Raw genomic sequence first — 23,150 nt, 5'->3', positions numbered from 1 at the left:
GTGTCTTAGAAAGTCGAGTGAAATGTAAGAAAGTGCAAATCTTAAGACTCATGTGAAATTGTTGCGTGTCAAGGAAAGTGCCTATCATAATAACAGACAATAGAAATATATGTTGCTCAAGCATGAAATGTGTGTTTATGTTTTCTTGCTTTCAGCAGAGTAAGCTGCAATTATACACACAGTCAATGTATCTTCATGACTAACTTGTAGCTTTGTCACTGATATCTTGTGAGATTTAAACTTAAGTGTTTATATTATTATTTCACCAGCTTTATAATGTGTACAGTATATGGAACAGCAGATAAATTCAAATCATCATATGCAACTGCCTCTTACACAGCGTGTCACAATTTTATATTACTGAGTGGGTTACAAATTCCCAACATGCTTGAAAATAACAATGTGTCAAAATTGCAATAAATAATGTTTTAAACAGCTTAAACTGGAATGATTTCCTTTACAAATTATGTCACTGGATTGGTGATTTTATGTTTATGTCACAATCTACCGATATTTTACGGATGCTTGGAATGCAAAAATGTAAGAACTACTTTGTTAATGAAATAGAAAAATAATTAAAAATAATCAATCTAATGGCTGGCTTCTCACCACTAGGGGCACTAATGCCGTTCCCATTATCTAATGGTAAAAATTTTCACAGCAGTGCGTGTAACAACTGGATATGGTGGACTGGCCGTACAACAAATGCCACTTGATGCAAACTATGAACAAATGTCACATTAAAGCAGTTTTAGTCCTAGGATAAACACTTTGAGGAACACACTCCAAGGAAATGTGATCCACCATGATAAAAACTGAACACTGCCTCCTGCTTAAATTATTACAAAATTGTCATTGTATGTACAGCCACACATTTTGCAATGCTGCAGTAAGTGAAAGCAGCAGGAAACACACACACACACACACACACACACACACACACACACACACACACACAGTTATTAGGAGCATATCAATATAGGACATAAGGAATTACACAGTTTAAAATGACTGTTGCCATAAAACAAAACTACTGACATACATTATTTATTTTATGATAAAAATGAAAATCTAATGAAATCAACATCGATGTCAACACAACTCTTTTTGTGAAATTTATATGAAGCTGGTAAATTGAAACGCAGCTCTGCTAGAACTTCAGCTTTCATGTTCCAGTTTGAGGCTTTATTTAGGATGTATTCTCTTGTTGAGGTTTTATGAAGAGAATAAACTGCCTCACTGGCTAATTTCACAGCCACTTCAAGAAACTTAACATCTACACCTTGATTGCGTTTTGTACCAAATGGTGGATTCATAACAACAACATCAAACACTTTGTCAAAACATACTGGCAACCCATTAGTCACATCACACTGCACTACATCAACGTTTGTAAGTTCAAGTTCTGATATGTTTTGCGAAAAAATACTTAAAGCATCAGTATCTATCTCAAATCCCACACACTGTGCTGCATCAAGCATTGCAGCACCTGCCGAAAGAACACCACATCCGCAGCCCAAATCTGCTACCAACTTCCCTGCTATGTCTCCATAACAAGACTGCATTGTATATAGCATACGGCTACCGATGTGTGGAGAGGTCGCATATTGCTCTAGCCACACCTTTGGTTTTTCAAAAATGTCAATATCTTGAAGCCAAGATTCAAGTTCTTTTAATTTCAAGCACGCCATTTTACAATAGTTTATCTACTTGTGAAAGCGAGGAAGCACTGGTAGTATAAGGTTGCCAAATAGTGAATCCTGAGTAATAAAGAAACCAAATGACATGGAATTGGCTTGCTGCATAGCAACTCTCTGTGATGGAGAAAGCATATGGGCTTCAGCTGACATCGACGATGGCTAGAACAGAAAGAAAAGTTATCAGAGCTAAAGAATGTGAAGATCAAATATTTTTTAGCTAGCAAGTGTCTCAGGAAACTAGTGGCTCTTAACTTTTACTATAAGTTTGCATTACACATTTTAATTCTGCATCTATCAAACAGCAAAAATGTTAATCCGTTTCTGTCTTCACAAGACACTAAGAATAATTCCAGCCATTACAGTACAGTACTATGTATTTTAAGTTAGATGTTTATTACTAACATTTGTTACTCCGACAGGCAGAGCACTGATTGAAGAGGAGTTAAGAGTAGGTGCCACACCTTGCTTCAAAAGCATCTGTTTCTTTAACTGGATTTCTTCAAGTATCTTCCTGCTTGCAAGATCTAAAAATATACAAGTACAAATTATTTTGATCATTATCAATGTTGAATAATGAACAAATTTCATACAGTATTAACTGTCATATGAAAGTGGATTGGACTGATGGGTTAAGGGACCAAAATACTGGAAGAGTAACGTACCATAACCATTGGGTGGCGGAAAATAACCTCGCTGAAAATAACTGGAGGTCCACTGGGCTTGACAAATGGGGCTAGGCACACCTTCCACATCCAAACGGTGAACACCCCTGTCATTTTAAAAGATTGGTAAAATAGCTGAACCACCCCACCTGGGTGCCAACAAAATTCAGTGTTTGACTTTCAGATAAGCAACATTGTCTGACAAAATGTAAAACAAATTTCTACTGGATGTCACTTGCTAAATTTGAAGATAGTTCGCCTTACTGGAGTAAGGTGGGACAGCTTATTTAAGATCATACAAACGGGTCATTATATTGTTGCGGATGTGGCATCAGCACAGATTCTAGATTCAAAGTGGGACATTCTGTATGAAGGCATACATGCAAATGTAGGTTCTTTTACAGTACATAGCTTGCTGATGTTTGCTACAGCATACCACTCACTATGCCATGGCACTGGTATGTAATGGAATAGGGTCACCCTAAGCCAGGGCTGGTACCTTTATTTCCAAGGTGTCGTCTTTGGTGCTCTCCTTGACAAAATCATATGTGGCAACACGTTCAGGTATTTCAACATGGCTGAGGGTGCAGGGAGAAACGATCGGCCTTCTGGTGTTTTGGAGCTCAGAAAGGTCTTGAGTGAACAGTATAAGTGGGTGTCATGGATAACATTAACTTAACAGCTTTTAACTTCTCAAAGAGCCAGTCCAAAATTACAAAAGTTTAATGTGAGCAGCTGCTGATATACTGCAAAGCAGGCATAATGGCTACTAGTTCTGCATCAAAGACACTACATTCCTGTGCATTCCTGTGATAGGGAGTGCTATTCACTGCTGCCTGTGTGTGTCAAGGCATCAACATTTTGGCCATCAATACAATGACAACCCTCAGTGTAGATAATTTCTTAACTCTGTTTTTTCACATAATAGCTGAGGAAAAATATAGGACTTTAATAATAAATTGCAGTGGTTGAGCAATGTCATTACTAGGCCTGATAAGAAGTTGTGAAACGTAAATAGTAAAAATGAGTGAGAAGGATATTGGGAGTAAAACTGGCTCTCCCAATGAGAAAAGAATGGCACAGTTTTCACAATTTCTTCCAACACCCAGCTTATTAGTGCTCGACTGACAACCAAAAACTGTAACAGGCACTACAAACACAAGAGATAAGCAGTTGGATTCACAGTTATTGAGCAAGTGTCCTGTGGACAAAAGATTATAAAATACAAACAAAGGCAAAAATTTCATAAAATTGCTTGTAGTTTCCAAACAGCAACAATGCTTACCCTTGTATATATTTCAATAGTACATTGTTAGACCTACATGTTATTTTTCAACATACTGCCCATAGCTTTCTTTCTGTTCGAATGCTCTTAGATTGATTATGGTGATTGGCTGCATTCCCTCATTTTCTGTTGTTTCATCCTAGAATTTCCAGTATAGCAGCATCAACATTTTTATTCTTGCAATTAAGCAGTTCTGTAAGTTTACACAAAACCTATTTCCAGCTTCCATCCTTTCACTCATACTCTCATATTATCATCATTGAATGAAAGTACTGAAGCATGCAACACCTTTCAGAGACTTGTTAGCAGTCATAGCCATATGACATTAAAACCTATGAATTTAACATTATTATATACTTTGCTTTCATTATAGTTAGTCCAAATGGTGTTCCTTTTTTTTTCATTACTTCAGGCATAATCCGTATCACTTCAGGCAGGGGGTTACCTTCATAGGCTTGAATGTCATTGAATTTAGCATATGTTAAAATTCAGGAGCAAGTAAGAAACATATATTTTTTTGTTTTCTCCAAAAAAATTCCTGCCCTGAGATACAGGCCTCCAAAGATGACACTACGAACACCATTTTGGAGATGCAAATTTCTGAATTTTTTTTTAAAGGTAATTGCTTTATGATTACAATGGATACTCTGTTTGGACATACATGTCAAAGTTCTTTTACTGTCACCTTTTGATTATTTTTTTTTAATTTACAGGATTTTTTAAAATAAAATGCCAGTTCAACGTTAGATTTTCTTCTGTTGATTAGCACCTTGTAGTACTATATTCTCTGTGAAGGAGAGCTTCCACTTTTACCTTGGGCAGGTTTTATTTAAAAAAAAAATTTTTTTTCCTTCATTTTCAAGGGTAATGTATGTCTTTACTAAAGTTGTTTCTAACTAATTTCCTTGTTACAATGTTTATTTCTGTTGTCTTTGTTGCAGTTATTTCTTTTCACTTTCATTGTTGCAGTTATTTCTTACACTTTGTTGTAGTTGTTCATTGCAGGTTTCTGTATTCTAATTGTTCAGTGCTAATTTGCTTCCTGAAGAGGCTTATAAGAAATCTGAGACCATCCAGTGAGTTGTGTTTTTGAGAGGAATTTGCCTGTTGACACAGTTGCAGCTTGTTTTGGGGAAAAGACTGTTTGAAATGTTTTCTGACAGGGGCCACAGGAGAGTGAAGTGTGCTGACTATTCGAATATCCATAAAAGAGTGATATATAAGATAAAAAACACAAACTGTTAGGTTGGGAAGAAGCGTTCTCATTTGAAGACTCTGTTTCAAGGTGAAGATGTTTCCAGTGACGGCTTTTTGTGTTCTAAATCTTTTGACTGAATAACAATGATAGTACCTGAACATCGTGAAGCCTCCCATGTTGCAGGTGAAGATTTTGCACCAATAAATAACCTGAATCAGTCAACTGCAGAGGTAGGTGTTAGGCCTGTTAAGAAACCATGGGCAGTGAAGTCAAGTCATAAGCTCTATACATCAAGAAAACAAAGAAATTACTAAAGCTATGGATGAATACACTACGGCAAAGCTGACCACACACTTTAAAGTAGGAATTCCATCTTCAGAAGAAAATGAACCAAAACACTCTTACACCTCTTGCCAGGAGTTTTTCCACAAATGTCAATTCAGTTTTTTAATAGTGTGCATCCTACAGTAAAAAAGGTGCAAGTTTTAACTAGTATTCCAGAGACATTTTCAAAGAAAACAATTTTGAACCACATTCCATCAGTATCAAAGTACATGGTAGACAAATCAAGAAATGTGAGGCCTGTAAAAGGAGTCTTTGGAACACCAGATCCTTATGGTCATCCTGTATGAGCATACCAAGTTTAAATAGTGCAGTCATCTTATCTGGAAGATAAATGGTACTGTTCTTACCAGAGTGCCAACACAAAAGACACTAAACAGTAACAGTTGGAAGGTCAAAAAGTTGGAAAGTGAGGAGGTACACGACTCGCAGTATTAAAGAAACTTTTGCGGTTTATAAGAGCAACTATACAACTTCACATAATGGAAGATCAACATTTTATGCACTATGACCTAAGTAGGTAGTTCCATACCCACCTAGAGATGTCTATGTTTGTACTGCACGAATTTTGAACTTTGTGTGGTAACTTTGAAGAACTTACTGGAGCACGTGACATACAACACCTTGGTTGGGCGTGTTAAGTCATTAGTAGTCTGTGACGGAAAGCAAGTGACTTCTTTGTTTCAAGAATGTGGTGACTGCCCTGGAAAGGGAGGACTGTCTTTACAGACACTTGGCCTGGAAGACGTAGCAGATAACTCTGCAGAAATTACACATGCGACAAGGGAGGAAAATAAACTCTTTAAGAAAACAAACTGTTGCCTTTGACAATTTCACTGATGAACTTGGTAAATAGTCAGTGAAAGCAGTAACACACCAGCATCTGAAGAAATTGCAACAACACATTGCAGAAGTAAAATGATGTGTACAGGCTGAAGAACTAGCCTATGTTTAGTGCTTCACTGTGAATTTGCTGAGAACTCGTCTGTAATTCTCCCACAAGAAGTACAAAGCTATCATTGGAATAATGACCAGGTTTCAATTTTTACAGGAGTGACATTTTCACAAGACCACAAGTGTTGCAGTTATAAGTGATGACACAGGACGTGACTCAGCACATGCTTTGCTAGCAGTGCACAAAATCCAACAGGGGCAGAGAAGATGATCATTATTTCTGATGGTGCTCCCAGTCATTTTAAAAATTGTTACCAGCTGTTTGAATTGAGTAAGTTGCTTGTGCCAACTGACTGGGTATACAGTGCTACTGGTCACAGGAAGGGGCCTTGTGATAGTGTGGAAGGCCTGCTGAAGCACCATGCTACAAAACAATCTTTCCAGACCAAATACAGCTGTGCTTCAGAATGCTGAGGATATTTTGAGAGTCTTAAAATCTTAACACATCCACAGCCCTCACTCTTTTGTCCAAAGGGGAAATCTAAGAATTCCATGTGCAGAAAAAAGAAGAATGGTCCAACCAAAGTACTCCTGTGAAAGGAATTCAGAAGACACATTTTTGGATTAAAACTGATGGGCGAACTCACATTGCACGCACTTTAAAGAGCAAGAAAGAAGAAATTTTGTTCGTTCGGCCAACACCTCAGAAACAGCAGGATAATATTCAGATTCACAACCTGTGAAGGGGGATATTTGTGGGGTGTGTGTATGATGGTGATTGGTGGATTGCAGAGATTATAGACACCAATTGTGAGTTAAATGAAATTGTGGTGAATTTTATGCTACTACATAGACCAGCTGCTGGATATAGGCTTCCAGCTGAAGGACAGCAACAACGCCGTCAGTGCTCACTTCCTGTTCACAATGTTTGGAAGATTTTAAGTGCTCCAGTTCCTATTGGTTCAACAGGAAGGCATCACTCTATATCAAATGAAGATACTGAAGCAATGGAACACACTTTTAGTTCATTGACTGGCTAATTCTGGTACAAAACAGAGTGCACAGAAGTTGTATAAATTGAAACCTTTAAGTCTTTGGACCTTTCACACATATTTCGGAACCATTTAAAATGCTTTAAAAATGAGTGTCTTCCTCATCTTTCAAAACTAAAATTATGTTAAATAATGTTTGATTTTTATGAGCCTGTTATGTGATAATGTGGTAATAAAACAGATTTTATGTATCACAAAAATTTCAATTGATTATAAAGCCTGTTCAACCAAAATATGAAAGCTCTCCTTTTCAGGGAATGTAGAACTATAGGCCTATGGTACTAATCAACAGGGGAAAAAAAAAGTTATGGACTGGCATTTCTGAAAAATTTTTTTTTCATAAATTATAAAAAGTTCAGAATGCTGTTGTAAAAGAACTTTGAGAGATTAGCCCAAATGGAGGATTTCTTTGTAATCATAAAGCAATTACCTTTCAAATAACAAAAAAACCAATAAAATATCTAGAACTGTTTCAGAGATACAGCATTATAAAAATTTTATCAAAATTCGCAAACTTCAAAATCATATGTGCATCATCATCTTTGGAGGGCTGAATCTCTGAGCAGCAATTTTTTTGGAGAAAGCACAAAAGTGTTCCTTATTTAGTTCTTCATTTTGACGTATGCTAAATTCAATAACATCCGAGACTATGAAGGTAAGATTTTTCCTACCCTGCCTGAATTGAAACTGACAATGCCTTCAGATTTCCATAGGTGCACTTCTATTTCTTGCAAAAATTTCAATATCTTCATATGCACATATCTGTATGGATTTTATCGTAATTTAGTCTGTGGTTTGTGTTAAACTGAATCTCATTTCACTGTAGCAATAAAATTATGTGGTAAAGGGACAAGAACTGTGGAGAACTGGTACAGGGAATGATTGATGTCATTTATAAAGGAGGGTATGATATGGGTAATATGCTGAAGGTTTTGTGTACAAGAGTAGACACTCTCTCAACGGGGGTACACTGACCGGACACAATGGGCATGCTGGGTGGTTGGTTTTATGGACTTTGGAAAGCATGTAGAAGGTAGGAGCGCAGGGGAAGGGGGAGTTCTGCATAGAGCTTAAGAATTAGAGGAGAGACTCAATATCCTGTTGGATTTGGGTCACTGTGGCAGGATTTGTAGGTGGAGCAATGTAACAACTGGCTAAGTCTCTCTGTCAGTTGATCCCTGCAGGTCAAAACTACAGAGATTGAGCCTTTGTCAGCAGGTAGGGTTGAGTTTTTATGTGGTGGATTATGATTCATTCTGCAGATGTAAGGTTGGTTTCCATGTTAAGGGATTTGGAAAATGATGGTGAGGCAAGGTTTGGGATTAATAAATTCTTCAATGTTCATAGTGGTGAGTTGAAGGGCAGTGGGATGCACCATGGTTGACTGGAGGAGTGAACTGAGTCAGACAGGGCTCAACATTGGCATTAGGTTGAGTGACAAGAGTTGGCGTCAAAAAAGTGTTTCCACTGTACGGATTGAGGAGGAGAAAAAAATGTTAAACAATTCCAGTGTGACTGACATTGAGAATGTGGCAAAAGACAAGGCCCCTGGAAAGGACCAATATTTTTGTGGGACTAAATGGCTTTTAGAGCAAAGCTTCACAACAGTGTTTAGGGTCTGTTTAGGTTGGATTCTGTATGGCGGTGTAAGGGAACTTGTGAGAGTGGTAAACAGCATAGGTCTGTGAGGCAGGGTTGTCAGCTATGAGGGAAGTTCTGAGGCTGTTGTAGCGGTGGTGGATAGTGGTTTCAGTGAGAGACATGAGATGCAGTAATTTGGGACTGCAGAGAAGGAGAATTTTATGGCTGGAGAGGAGGCATTGGAAGGATGTTTGGGCCCGATTTACATGGCCTTGTGGAACAAGGTTAATGAGGGCTATGCACTGGCAAAATTTGGACAAATAGAGGTCATTATGAAAAGTGGTTGCAGCCAGAGATGCTTAATTTCATTGGATGGGGGGTGTGGGAGGGGGGGGGGGGGGGGGGGGGAGAAGAGATTCCATGAGCTCGGCAACAACTTTGGAACAGTATGTGGGGTTGTGTTCTGCCTACGGATAAGGAAACTTTTCTGTTTTTGTTCAGAAGGAAGGAACAAGGATCCATGCTGGAGGATCAAAAAAGCGTAAAAACAAAAATTACATAAAAATGAATGGGGACAAGCTCAAAAATACGTGGAAAACACAAAAAGGACAGGACAGATGAAGTATGGGTGAAAAAGATGAAACCTGAGGGAGTAAGACCAACAGGGAAATGTGAAAACAAACAATGCTACAGATCACTGTCACAAGAAGAGCTCTCAAATTGGTGTTTACAGTCACCAAGTAATTGAGTCTGTCATTTGTAAATTGTTTGAAAATAACATTTTCAGGGATATTTTTGTACTCTTTACCCTTTTTCCACTTCTATACACATGATATCTGATGTTGTATTCAAACAATAGGACTCTTACGAGCCAACTTTTCTCTTTTTTTATGCCTAGACATAATAATAGAGTTTTTATGATATTTTGGTGTGTTTTCTTTCCCATGTCTCAGTTATGAGTTCATGTAGTATTAGTCAGTTTTATAAGTTCAGATACTACTCTATCTTTCACCTGGTGCACAATAGTTTATCAATCTACATGCTTTTCTAGAACTGAAATCTGGTATAGGCAAACTTTCTCGTTATCTTATCATTTAGTTATTCCTCTGTATTAGAAATGTTTGTGTCCAGGTTGGAATATCAACAACTATGAATTAATTAACACAGTTTCTACACTAAAACCTGGAAGAGATACTAGTTTAAAAGTGGTGGAATATGGAGTATTACAGTGTCTTGGTTTGTTCTGAATACACAATATCAAAAGATACAAGGGTTGCTGTTGTGGTCTTCTGTCCAAAGACTGGTTTGATGCAGCTATTCATGCTACTCTATCCTGTGCAAGCCTCTTCATCTCCATCCAACTACTGCACCTTACAACCTTCTGAATCTGCTTACTGTTCTCATCTGTCAAGTCTCCCTCTATGATTTTTAGCCCCCCTCCCACACACTTCCATCCAAAATTAAATCGGTGATCCCTTGATGTCTCAGAATGATGAGTCCTATCAACTGATTCTATCTTCTAGTCACACTGTGCCACAAATTTCTTTTCTCTCCAGTTCTATTCAGTACCTCCTCATTAGTTAGGTGCTCTACCCAACTAATTTTCAGCTGCTGATAGTTTGGTAATGTTCACACCTATCAGCACCTGCTTTCTTTGGAATTGGAATTACTAAACTCTTCGTGAAGTCTGAGGGTGTTTCCCGTATCATATCTTACACTCCAGATGGAAGAGTTGGCATGGCTGCCTCCCCCAAGGCTGTCAGTAGTTCTAATGGAATGCCGTCTATTCCTGGGGCCTAGTTAGTCTTTCAGTGCTCTATCAAATTCTACTTGCAGTATCATGTCTCCCATCTCCTCTTCACCTATGTTCTCTTCCATTTCCATAATATTGCCTGCAAGTTCATCTACCTTGTACAGACCCTCTATACACTTCTTCCACCTTTCTCCTTTTCATTCTTTGCTTAGGCCAGTATTACACTATCAAATTTCTTTGTCCAATATCTTTGTCAAAGATATTTGATAGTGTAATAGGGACTTAGTCAAATCTCGTCCAGTATTTGATCAAATCTAGGGCCTCGCTGTATATTTTATCAAAGAAATCGCTTGTCTTCTGTTCACTTCAATGTGACATGTTACCACATGGAGCGCTAGCATCGCTGCAGCATTCTGTCGTCTGTAGTGTTTTTATAACCATTGCCGGTAAATACAATTGGTGTGTGCCGACAACTACAAAATTAATAGAGATGTCTGAAGCTGATGAGGCACTTTACAACGTGAGGCACCCTGAATACAAAAATAGATTAAGAAGATTGGAGACCTGACCTGACCTAACCTAACATAACCCTGGGCCTCTCCTGTAGCAAGGAATCGGAGTGTTACAGTGAGCCTGTCTTCTGCAGATGTAGCAGTTCTTATGTGAATATTGTGCTTTGTGATATGAGGATACGCTGCATTGAGCACATACAGAGATGTATGTGCATCCATTCTTAAGTAATTGATGTACGACTTGACATCTTCCACTGTAAGCTCACGTAACAAGTTTTGTTGAATACTTTTATCGTGTCGTCGTAAAACCCACGGCTTCACCCAGATTAGATTAGTTTTTCGTTCCATAGATCCGTGCTGAGGAGATCCTCGTGGATATGGAACATGTCGATTTTTTTTTAAGCTGAAATAACAATACTGATAGTATGAATAAATACAATACATCATTTGTTTCTATTAAAAATTTCGCCAATGGGGTAGGAGTTGGCCACTAGTAAGTCTTTCAGGCTCCTTTTAAACTGATCTTTATTTCTAACTACATTTTTTATGTTTGCTGGCAAATTATTGAAGACGAGTGTTCCTGAGTAGTGGACCCCTTTTTGAACTAAAGTGTTTTTAAGTCCTTGTGTAGATCCTTTTTGTTCCTGGTATTGTATATATGAACTGAGTTGTTTGCTGCAAAAAGAGATTATTTAGGACAAATTTCATTAAGGAGTAAATATACTGAGAGGCAGTAGTTAGTATACCCAGTTCTTTGAAGAAGTTTCTGCAGGACATCCATGAATTTACTTCACAAATGATACGTATTACACACTTTTGGACTCTGAAAACTTGTTTGACTTCAAGACTTACCCCAAAATATTATCCCATATGACATTATGGAATGAAAGTAGGCAAAGAATGCAAGCCTTTTTATTTTATGTTGCCTATGTCTGCTAACACTCTAATTGCAAATACAGATTTGTTAAGGCGTTTCTGCAGTTCTGTGGTGTGCTCCTCCCAACTGAATTTATTATCAAGTTGTAATCCCAGGAATTTAAGACTGTCAACCTTGTATGTATGGTTCCTTTCCCCCCCCCCCCCCTTCTTTTCCACATGTGCACACAATGCAATTGCGGTACGTGCAACTGCTGCGGTTAATAACAAGTTGTTGTCAGCCATGTTGAACTTTGACGAAAAATTTGATGACAGTGTAATACCCCTTCTAGCACTACGTCAAAGATCTTTGTCAAATATATTTGACGGAATATTTGATCACATCTTTGATCAAATCTTTGACAAAGAAATTTGATAGTGTAATACCGGCCTCAGGACTTGTTTTCAGTCCAAGCTTTTGATATTCATACATGTGGTTCTCTTTTATACAAATATCTCTTCATTTTCCTATAGGTGCCATTTATCTAACCTTAGTGATGTATGCTTCTACGTCCTTACATTTGTCCACTGGCCACTCCTGCTTAGCCATTTTGCACTTACTATCAATCTAATTTTTTAGGCATTTGTATTCCTTTTGCCTGCTTCATTTGCTGCATTTTTATATTTTCACCTTTCATCAATTAAATATCTCCTGTGTCATCCAAGGATTTTGACAAGGCCTTGTCTTTTTACCTATTTGTTCCTTTGCTGCCTTAGCTATTTCATCTCTTAAAGGTACCCATTCATCTTCTACTGTTTTCCTTTTCCCTGTTCTAGCCTGTAGTTGCCCAATGCTCCATCTTAAACTAAGAAGAACGTTGGAAAACAGATAGCTACTTACCGTCTAAAGAAGACACCTTACGTTGCAGATAGGCACAATTAAAAGACACATACATAAAGCTTTCTGTCATGGCCTTCAACTGCATTCCAGCCCAGCTGCCGCAGTTGGTGGTCACGTGTGCTTGCCAGTGTGTATGGATGGTGTAAGTTTCCTTTTGCTGAAGAAGGCTGTGGCCAAAAGCTTTATTCAAGTGTCTCAATTGTGCCTTTCCGCAACCTGACGTGTCTTCTTTACAGTAAGTAGCAATCTACCTTTTCCTACACTGATGATAGTCACAACAACACTAGTCCTTTTAAGTTATCAAGGTCCCCTCTGCTAAATATCCTCCTATTTTGCAATTTCTTTAGTTTTAATCTACAGTTCATAACCAATAAATTGTGGTCAGAGTCCACATCTGCCCCTGGAAATGTCTTACAACTTCGAAGTTGGTTCCAAAATCTGACTTACCATTATATAATCAACATGAAATCTTCCAATGTCTCCAGGTCTCTTCCACATTTACAGTCTTCTTTCGTAATTCTTAAACCAAGTGCCAGCGACGATTAAATTGTTCCTACTCTATACAAAATTCTACCTGGCAACTTCCTCTTTTATTCCTTTCCCCTATTTTACATTCACCTACTGTTTTTCCTTCTCTTCCTTTTCCTACCATCGAATTCGAGTCCTCCCATCACATCATATACATTTCTTTCCTCTCTTCATCATCTACAGAGGTAGTTGGCACAAACTTTTGCTGTTGTGATAGGTGCAGGCTTTGTCTCTCTCTCTTGGCTATGATAATGCGTTCACTAAGTTGTTTCTCAGTAGCTTACCCATGTTACTATTTTGTTATTCATTATTAAACCTACACCTGCATTACCCCTTTATATTTACAACCTGAATTCATCTAACCAGAAGTCCCATTCCTCCTGCCATCTAACTTCACTAATTCCTACAATATGTAACTTCAGCTTACACATTTCCGTTTTTAATTTTTCTAACCTACCAGCCCAATTAAGGGATCTAACATTCCATGCTCCGATACAAATGCAGGTTCCCCCCCTAATGATGACGTCGTCCTGATTAGTCCTGCCTTAAGATCTGAATGGGGGACTACTTTACCTCTGGACTATTTTGCCCTTAAGGATGCCATTATCAGAAGAGCTGCATGCCCTGAGGAATAATTATGGCTATAGATTCCCCTTATTTTCAGCTGTTTGCAGTACCAGCACAGCTAGGCTATTTTGGTTGATGTTATAAGGCTAGATCATTCAATCATGCAGACTGTTGCTCCTGCTACAACTGAAAAGGCTGCATCCCCTCTTCAGGAACCACACATTTGTCTGGCCTATCAACAGATAAGCCTCCTATGTGGCTGCACCTATGGTATGGTTATCTGTAGGCCTATTGCACACGCACACAAGAAACCCAACCAACAGCAACATCCATCGTTCATGGGGGGGGAGATATAATTTTAAATATATCTCCGACATTACTCATAACTGCTTAAATATCAATATGGTCAGTTATCAATATGAACTGCAGCAACACATTGGTTTCATTACCTTGGCCGGCAACACTAAAAATCAAGATAAAGCTAATATTAATCATATCTTATCCCATTATAAAGTGTCGAGGAAAATATACACGAACTATGGTTGTAAATGCTTATGATACAAGGAGTTACCCATGGTTGAACTGTACAGAATGGTCTATCCAGACAAGAAAAACTCTTCCCAACACATACAACACTTCAAGCAAGTTTGAAACATTGCAAATATTAACTCTGAATCACTATTTTCTAATATGTATCTTTGCCAATATGGCACACTGATTCTCACAAAGGAAATCCTATATTAACTAAGAATCCAGTAAAGTTTTGAGTGCTTTCTATGTAAGCCCTACTACACTAGTAGCACATTCTGATACAAAACATTCCAACTACGGAGATGATGGTAAAGATATTCTGTTCAAAAAGTCTCAATGGTGATACGGGGTGCCTAAGTGTTTCCTCAAACTTCACCGATTGTTGCAGTCACTAAGTTATGATTACATTTGGTTAATTGAAAATGGAATGAATTTCTCACTTTTGAGGTGGATGATTCCCTAACGTATCTAATTCTACAGAGCAAATGTGTGGTTGTTCAGTTATTTCGTGCGAGCACTCTGATTTTGTTTGGTAACTAACATTTATTTCCTATTTACCTACGTTAAAGTTTCTAATGCTCATAAACTAATGTAGGTTAGAAGAAAGCGTCAGTCCACTTTTACACTGTCTTATTAACCCATTCTTCATCCTCTTAGAAATTAAAAAAATATATATATCTGTCCGCACATTATTAAAATTATGAGTTACGTTCAACTGGAATTTATTGACATCCTGATATCTGCATTACCTTGTCGAGAATTTATTTGCTGGAACGACATGTCTACGTTACGCAATAATTGCACTACGCATCTCACACGCTAAACTTTCACTCTGAACAGTGCACTATATGACTGGATGCCCTATGTAATGTGTGTAATGTAAATACTGCACAGAGAATACTCAAATATGACCTGTGGTACCAAAGATGCACTGCATTTTCGCGGAAATACAATTTGAAATCCCCTTAATATTATGTATTCCAACAAAGCATTTTACTTCAGCCGCACAGTAATAATCCAGTAATAAAACATGAACAAGAGCATAACATCAAAATAAAACGTTATTTGCTATGAAAATGTAGCAGTTACTGCAATGAAAGATAAAATTTCCTATTGTTACAGAAAATAAATTCCCGTTAAGGATCTATAATCATAACGAGCGTTGTGCACAGTTTTTTCTAGATCGCCAAAAGATATTCTTAATTGCAGTTCTATCGAAAAGCTACTCGCTCCTTTCAGGGTTGGTAAGTAACGTGTACTTATAACGCCGTTACTAGTAACAGTTAGCTTTTAAAGGTAAACTGTAACTAAGTTACTCTTATCGGTAACAACTAGTGTCGCCAACTTAGTGGATTTTCCACTAAAACTGGTGGTTTCTACCTTCTTTTTAGTGGCGAAATATTGATTCTAGCGGCTGGTGGATTTTATAGTGGTTTAATAGAATTCAGTTTCAGTTACTGAAAATGCGATCTCTCAACCACTAAGCTATTTATATGTTTCGAAATATGTTATTTCTACTTTATTTGATTTCAGGAGTATTTAACTTTTACTGTGAAGACAACACTGATGCGTAACGATGTGGCATCGAACCAACCATCGCACTCGATAGGTTACATGCGGGGATTCCCTGCAGAATGAACAGTATTTAGTAGCACATAGTAATAGTTCATTTCACGAGCGAAGGCGGCTTGTGCAGGTGTAGGGAGTGCAGCATCTGGTTTCAAACAATGGGTGCTCACTTATTTCATTACCGCTTCGAATAACCACTGAACGCTTGGTGGCTCAGACGGGGTGCGTCACGTCAAACGTGCCGAAAAAGGAACTTGACTGTCGTCGTTCGTGGTATGCACTATACAAATGTGATTCTTTGTGAATGGTATTATTTTACGACTTGATACGTGTATAGCTATGTCGAAACCACAACATACGCAAAAGTTCCTTGATTCTTGGCTTGAAGACCCACATTTAAAAATTGGCAACAAGTTATTCAAAGTACTACAGGTCAGGGAGTCAACTGCAAAATTTGTGGTATAGTTTTTAGGAGTCACTATGGAGATGTGACGTCTCATGAGATGTCAAAGAAGCCTCTACAAAATAAAAAGGTAAGCAACCTTTTTTCCAAATTGATTAGCCATTCATTGATCTGTTTTATGTCCTTGACCACTCTTTGATTAAGTACATTGTTGCAGATTGTAACTAAGTAGCCTAAAATTACTTTTAAGTCTCGAGCCCATTGGGAATAGAAAAAAAGGAAGAAGCAAGACTTGCATTAAACACAGCCTTGCATACCAGTATACATAGGGCGACCAGATTAATTTGTGGCAACGTCATTTATCCACTGCGCCAAAAACAGCGGGTGAAAGCTGCAGCTGATAGATATTTACCTTTGCCGTAATTAGCTTGGTTACAAGTTGCTTATTCTTGTTAGTTTTTGATCTGTGCTTGGAAAATAAAATGTTTTCTCATCTCATGAAAAAGCTGTTACTTCATAAAATATAAAGGCTCCCATAGTGGTGACCCCGAAAAATCGTAGCAGAAGCATAAAGAAAATATATATACCGACGAGAATAGTGAATTCAGAGACAAAAGCATGGGGCAGTGGAATCAAGATTGAAGACTACAGTCTGTTCGACCAAGGATCGCGGTCCACGCCCTTTGATTCGCCACAAAACGGAACGACAGATGTTAACGCAAAAGATGGGAGTGCCTAGGCACGACACGGAAATCTTAAGCTTTCCGCATTCTGGCCGACGCACCCCCAGCTTTGGTTTACGCAGGCTGAATGCATATTTCGGCAGCGTGGGGTGTCTAACAACATTGACAAATTTAATATAGTGGTTTCACATCTAAATTTAGAAGTGATAGAGCAAGTAGAAGAAACCTTGTCACAACAAAATTACTTTGTGCTAAAGGAAGCTCTCATACAGCATTATACGTTGTCACCAGATGTGCGACTACAAAAAATTTGCGCATACGAAGACTTGGGCGACAAGACTCCGTCACAAGTACTCAAAGCCTTACGTACATTAGCCGGCCCAGAACTCCTACCTGAAGAGTCTTCACGTCTAATATGGCTTCGTAAACTTCCTGCCAACATCTGTGCCGTCATTGCAGCAGAAACGGACTTACCATTGCAAGTCTTAGCAAAAAAGGCAGACACCATCGCAAACATCTTAACCGAAGTTTCTGCGTGTTCCGAATTCAACTACAGCCAGGATAGAGGCCCAAGAACGTGTAGTGTGATGGAATCTGACGTCAGTGAGCCAGGAACATGCAATAATACTTCCCAACAGCAGTGCTCATCGACCGAACCCACCATACAGCAACTGGCAGCACAAGTGGCAAAACCTGACTCGACAGCAGCAAAAATGGAGAGCTATTGACCGTGAGATGCGTGCTATTTACTTAGCCATAAAGCATTTTCGCACGTCTGTCGAAGGGAGGCACTTTGCAATTTTTACCGATCACAAACCGTTAGTAGCTATATTTCAACGAGACACAGAGCTCTATTCACCACGTCAGTGCAGGCAAGTCGAGTACATTGCACAGTTCACAACTGACGTGCGTCACATTTCAGGAAAAGACAACATGGTCGTAGATTGCCTGTCTAGGAATTGTGCTAGTTTAAATTCAATTCGTTGGACCGAGTTAGCGTCTTAACAACGAGAAGATCCTTTCTTGCGCCGTCTAATAGAGGAACAGAGAACTGCGCTGCAGCTCAGACGTGTGTCTGTCCCAAATGTTCCAGACGGAATTTGGTGTGATGTAGCAAAAGGAAAGGAGCGACCTTGCATACCAGAACAATATCGTCGCGAGATTTATAGTGCACTACATAACCTATCACATCCAGGAGTACGAGCTACAGCCAAGTTAGTTTCCTCCAAAGTAGTGTGGCCTGGAACACAAAAAGATTGTCGTGCATGGGCGCGTGCATGCCTATCATGCCAGCGTAATAAAATCAGCAGGCATGTCTGCACCTATTGCTGACTTCCCGACGCCATCTGCAAGATTTTCACATATACATGTGGACATTGTGGGCCTGCTATCATGCTCTTCAGATCAACGCTATTTGCTCACAAACATTGATCGTTTTACCAGGTGGCCAGAAGTAGTTGGAATACAAGACATTTCTGCGGAGTCGGTTGCAAAAGCACTGTTGCATTCATGGTTCTCCAGGTTTGAAAGCCAACTTTTCAATGAACTTTTACTACTGTGCGGGTGCAACCACCTACGCACCACAAGCTATCATCCATCTAGTAATGGAATGGTGGAACGACTACACCGCACGCTCAAAGCTGCATTAATGTGTAGTTCCACTTCATGGCCTGAAGCACTACCGCTGGTCCTACTCAGATTGAGAACGGCCGTGAAGGAGGACTTACAATGCTCTTCCGCAGAATTGGTTTATGGCGAGCAATTGAGGGTTCCTAGAGAATTTATCGTTCCAGCATCTACACAGCCGTTCGCCCCTGAGCTATGCACGCAATTCGCGAGACAACTCAGCGTTAGAATGAGAAACATCAAACCCACTAACCCTGTCAGACATGGAGACCGGAGAGTGTTTGTACATAAAGACCTGCAAGAAACGTCCCACGTGTGGCTTAGGGATGATACGGTGTGCCCGCTGCCTTTTCCGCCTTACTCTGGACCATACAGAGTAATCACAAGAGGAAGCCACAGCTTCAAAATCGATAAGGATGGTAAAGAAGAGACAGTCTCAATTGAGCGGCTTAAACCTGCTTGCACCGAAGAGGGTACACTCCTTCCTCAGTCAGCAAAATCACCCTCAAACGTGGAGGCCAAAGAAACAGCAGAGAGTCTTGCCAAGCACTCAGTTTCAGAAGAGGACAACGAAGCAGCAAGTACAGAACAGGAGCAGCCATTGCCTACACCAGATGTTTTCACGAGAACTGGTAGAAAAATCAAGTGCAAGTTTCCCCACATACCTGGTTCACCCAGTTTCAAAAGGAGGGGGGCTGATGTGGCGACGTCATTTATCCACTGCGCCAAAAACAGCGGGTGAAAACTGCAGCTGATAGATATTTATCTTTGCCGTAGTTGGCTTGGTTACGAGTTGTTTATTCTTGTTAGTTTTTGATTTGTGCTTGGAAAATAAAATGTTTTCTCATCTCATGAAAAAGCTGTTACTTCATAAAATATAAAGGCTCCCATAAATTGTTTAAAAAGGAGGACAAACGGCTTCAAAAAGGAGGACAAAGTAAGAAAAAAGAGGACACATCAAACGGATCAATTGCACATGTGGATATCACCCGTCAGCTTTGGACAAGTCATTTGACTGCCGGGAATTACCGGTAAAACTAGTAGTTAATTGTTACTGACGGTCAAGTGGTGGTTAACTGAGAAATATAAAAAACAATTAAAGACATTAATTGTGGTGACAGTGTGGCGTCAATTGTTTTATGTCAACAACACGGAATTGTTTATAAAGTGAAAAACGTAAGATCATTCACCTCCCTTCATTCGACACACCGCTACCAACATATACAATTCAAGCAGCAGCCGACGACATGTAAACTGCACTTTAACCTTCCGAATACAAATAAATTGAATGACTATGAAACAATTAAATAAAACCACGATAGTTAATGTGTCGAGTTATTTCTTACCTTTATTGGCCACTGAGACGTACGTTCCAGCTCCACATATCTTACATTCCGCTTCAGATTCGTTTCTCCCTTTCTTAAAGCCAGATATTTGCAGGAAAGGACATCAGAAAATGTACACTTTCGTGTAGGCATAGCCAAATATTTTACGTAACTCATTTGGTTAAAAATTACACTCACAAATCACACGTGCACTACAGGAAGCCAAGCCAATACAAAGCGAAGATACGAAACGAAAAGTTTAAATAATCGATATTTGCATTCGCTTATAGGTTGATCAACGATAACATCGACGACCCTGGTGCCACCTACTAACACCGCCTTCGTGCGTGTTTATCACGAAGGCTGTGCCAATCATATACTTACTAAATAAAAACTAGACTGCGCATTGGCGCTAGTGTCGCGTCCCCACAATGAACGTGATAGAAGCCGCCATTTGCAGGGAAACAGTGCGTAAACATGGTTCGTTCGTGTGCTGCTTTTAATTGTAACAGTAAGAATGGAAGCAAAGACGAAGACAGAAATAATGTTACATTTCACAGGTCAGTCATTTCTGGTTGTTTGTTACTTTCTATTACTTGTATATAGTATTTTCATGGAGAAATAATACAGCATGACCGTTTGTTTTTGTTTAGGTTTCCCCTTACAAATGATTTTCTAAATCGGAAATGGATAGTTACTACTCGGAGAGAGAACTTCCAACCGACAGCAAATCATCTGCTGTGCTCTCTTCATTTTGAAGAGAATTGTTACATGGAAAATTATGTAAATAGATGTCAACTGAAGGACGATGCTATACCGACAGTATCTGGATTTCCAACTCATATGAAAAAGGTATAGTATCCTGGAAATTGTGCAATATAGGCCTAGGTTAAATAGTGTGGAAATACTGTCAGTGTGTATAATTTTGAACTTTCCTTTTCCAGGTTACCAAGGCAAGGAAACCTTCAAAGCCAAGAAATGTTGAGATAGCAGAAAACATGTGTGTGGATGTGCACGTTTCTTGTTACACTAGAGACGACAATTATTCATTTCCATCAAGTCCAAGTAAGCTGAAAGAAAAGTCCAAAAAAATTGAAGAAAGGAAGGAAGCAAAAATTGTGCAACATAAGAGTAAGTTAAATACAGTGAAAAAGGTGCAAAAGACAGACGCAGAAAATTTCCAAAATAGCAAATATTTTAGAAGAACTAAAAGCTAGAAACTTAGTAAACAATAAAGTAATCTCACTTATTAACGCTACTCACAGTGACATGTTATTGGAGATCCTAGATTGAAGCAAAAACAGATGACAGCAATATTCGGATAGATTAAACGCTTTTGCTGTAACTTTAAAGTTTTAGTCACCTGCTGCTTGCAAGTACTTTACAGAGATGATACAATTGTGTTGAAGGTTTGCCAGGTTTTACATCAGAAAGTTTTGCCATTATAAAGGCAAGAGTTGCAAAATCGTCTCGTGAAGTGTTTTGTGCGTTAATGTTTGACGAAATGTCAATGAAAAATGTGTTGAGTCGGATGGAAGTGAATTTGTAGGCTGTTAATTTTGGGTGTGTGCCAACATCAGGACTAGAGGGTGTTGAATGTAAAGAAGCATTAGTTCTTATGGCAGTTGGTGTCAATGATCATTGGAAGACCCCTACAGGATACTTCCTAACTGATGGTGTTTCTGCCTGGGAGAAGAAAACAATTATTGGAATGGCCATTACAATGTTGTATGATGTAAATGTCAGTGTCTTAGCTGTTACTTGTGATGGACTTTCCACTAATATTGCAATGGCAAAGGAGTTAGGGGCAAATATTGCTGTTGAAGATATGAAACCCTATTTTTCTCATCTTGTTACAGGTGACAATGTATATATAATTTCAGATCCTTGCCATATGATCAAGTTACTTAGAAATATGAAGGGCTCGGAGAGATATAGTCATAAGCCACAACTTTCACGAAATTGAGTTTTTCATGTTGCGGCATTCTTAACAATGTCTTCTTCACAATGTGTTGTAAAAGTTCCGTGTTACTGCAACAGATGGCAAGCTACGATGGTGTGCAGTTCTATGCTGTGCCATCTGGTGGTAGTTTCAGAAGATACATAGTCACAAGCCACGGCAAGATGGCATGTGGGTCAGGAACGTCTGAAGCCTCTTCGGGTCTTCAACGCATATTTGACACATACAGTAGTGGAAGTGAAGAGCTTTACCCTTTGGATCCTAACAGTGACGAATCTTGGCATCCATCGACCAGCAGTTACAGCTCAGATGATGTTTCGCTAAGTATATAAAACGGTTTATTTCTGGTGATTAATTTTCTGTGGCTTGTGACTTTGTTTCTCTCAACATTGCCTACCCATTTGACAGCAATCCTGTGTGTTAATGATGAAACTTGATGGGCACGTTTATATTACTACTTAATGGTGCAATAATGTAGTTTCAAAGGCAAAAGATGTGTAAAAAATATTTTCTCATTAATGTGACTTTAGCGAAATTTAATGTTTTGTGTGGCTTATGACTATATCTCACGCAAACTCTTAGACTACTTTGCTCTTCATATTATAGCTTGAAATAAGTAGAATAAATGAAGAATCACCCGAAAAACCAAAGCCTTCACGGAAAAAGAAAGCGAAATATTGATCAGTGGAAGAAAAATAGAGAAAAAAGTCGACGAAATATTGCTCAGCAGTATAATTCTTTAAAAACCCACAAGGTTGTTCAGGCTGCTACTATAGGAAGTTCCTGTACTAGTTTAAATAAATGCTTCACAAAACTGCTTGGAGAGGAAGAAAACATTTTTCATTCATTTTGGGACATAGGAAACATTAATGCCCAGAATACTTACCTGATGAACTGTATGAAAATGGAACCGAAAAAGCGCAGCTTTGTTCACTATTTAAATACAAATGGTTTAATATTTTGTATGTTTATTTCATTTTGTTATATTTGTCATAATTTCTTTCAAAGCTATCCAAAAAAGACTTCCAAGAAAATACCATCCAGGAATGTTACATTTTCTTACAATGTGAGGGTATGCGGAACAGAAGTTATGATCTGCAAGGAAGCTTTCCTACGGGTTCATGGCTTACAGATACATGCACGAAGAGTGAGGAATTTGCAACATCAAATAAGGCATGGATTTGCAGAGCCAAAAGAAGATAGAAGAGGTTTGTATGTTACAC

General features: G+C 38.7%; 1 protein-coding gene across 2 annotated transcripts; it reads right to left on the bottom strand.

The window, feature by feature from the left end:
- Window positions 1-1,031: 1,031 nt before the first annotated feature.
- Window positions 1,032-15,268, bottom strand: LOC124798724 (rRNA N6-adenosine-methyltransferase METTL5-like). 2 transcript variants are annotated; one of them, XM_047262248.1, is made up of 3 exons: window positions 15,111-15,202; window positions 2,162-2,224; window positions 1,032-1,859 (listed from the first exon to the last, which is right to left on the bottom strand). In XM_047262248.1, the coding sequence occupies exon 3, from the start codon at window positions 1,689-1,691 to the stop codon at window positions 1,053-1,055; it is 639 nt and encodes a 212-aa protein (XP_047118204.1). In that variant the 5' UTR covers window positions 1,692-1,859; window positions 2,162-2,224; window positions 15,111-15,202; the 3' UTR covers window positions 1,032-1,052. The 2 variants fall into 2 exon arrangements, with proteins under 2 accessions (XP_047118204.1, XP_047118205.1); XM_047262249.1 differs by having other exon boundaries at window positions 1,570-1,859; window positions 2,103-2,224; window positions 15,111-15,268.
- Window positions 15,269-23,150: the final 7,882 nt, after the last annotated feature.

The sequence above is a fragment of the Schistocerca piceifrons genome, chromosome 5 (assembly GCF_021461385.2).
Source record: "Schistocerca piceifrons isolate TAMUIC-IGC-003096 chromosome 5, iqSchPice1.1, whole genome shotgun sequence".
Lineage (NCBI taxonomy): Eukaryota > Metazoa > Arthropoda > Insecta > Orthoptera > Acrididae > Schistocerca > Schistocerca piceifrons.
Note: the sequence above shows the minus strand (reverse complement) of the source record. Positions and strands in the feature narration are given on the sequence as shown.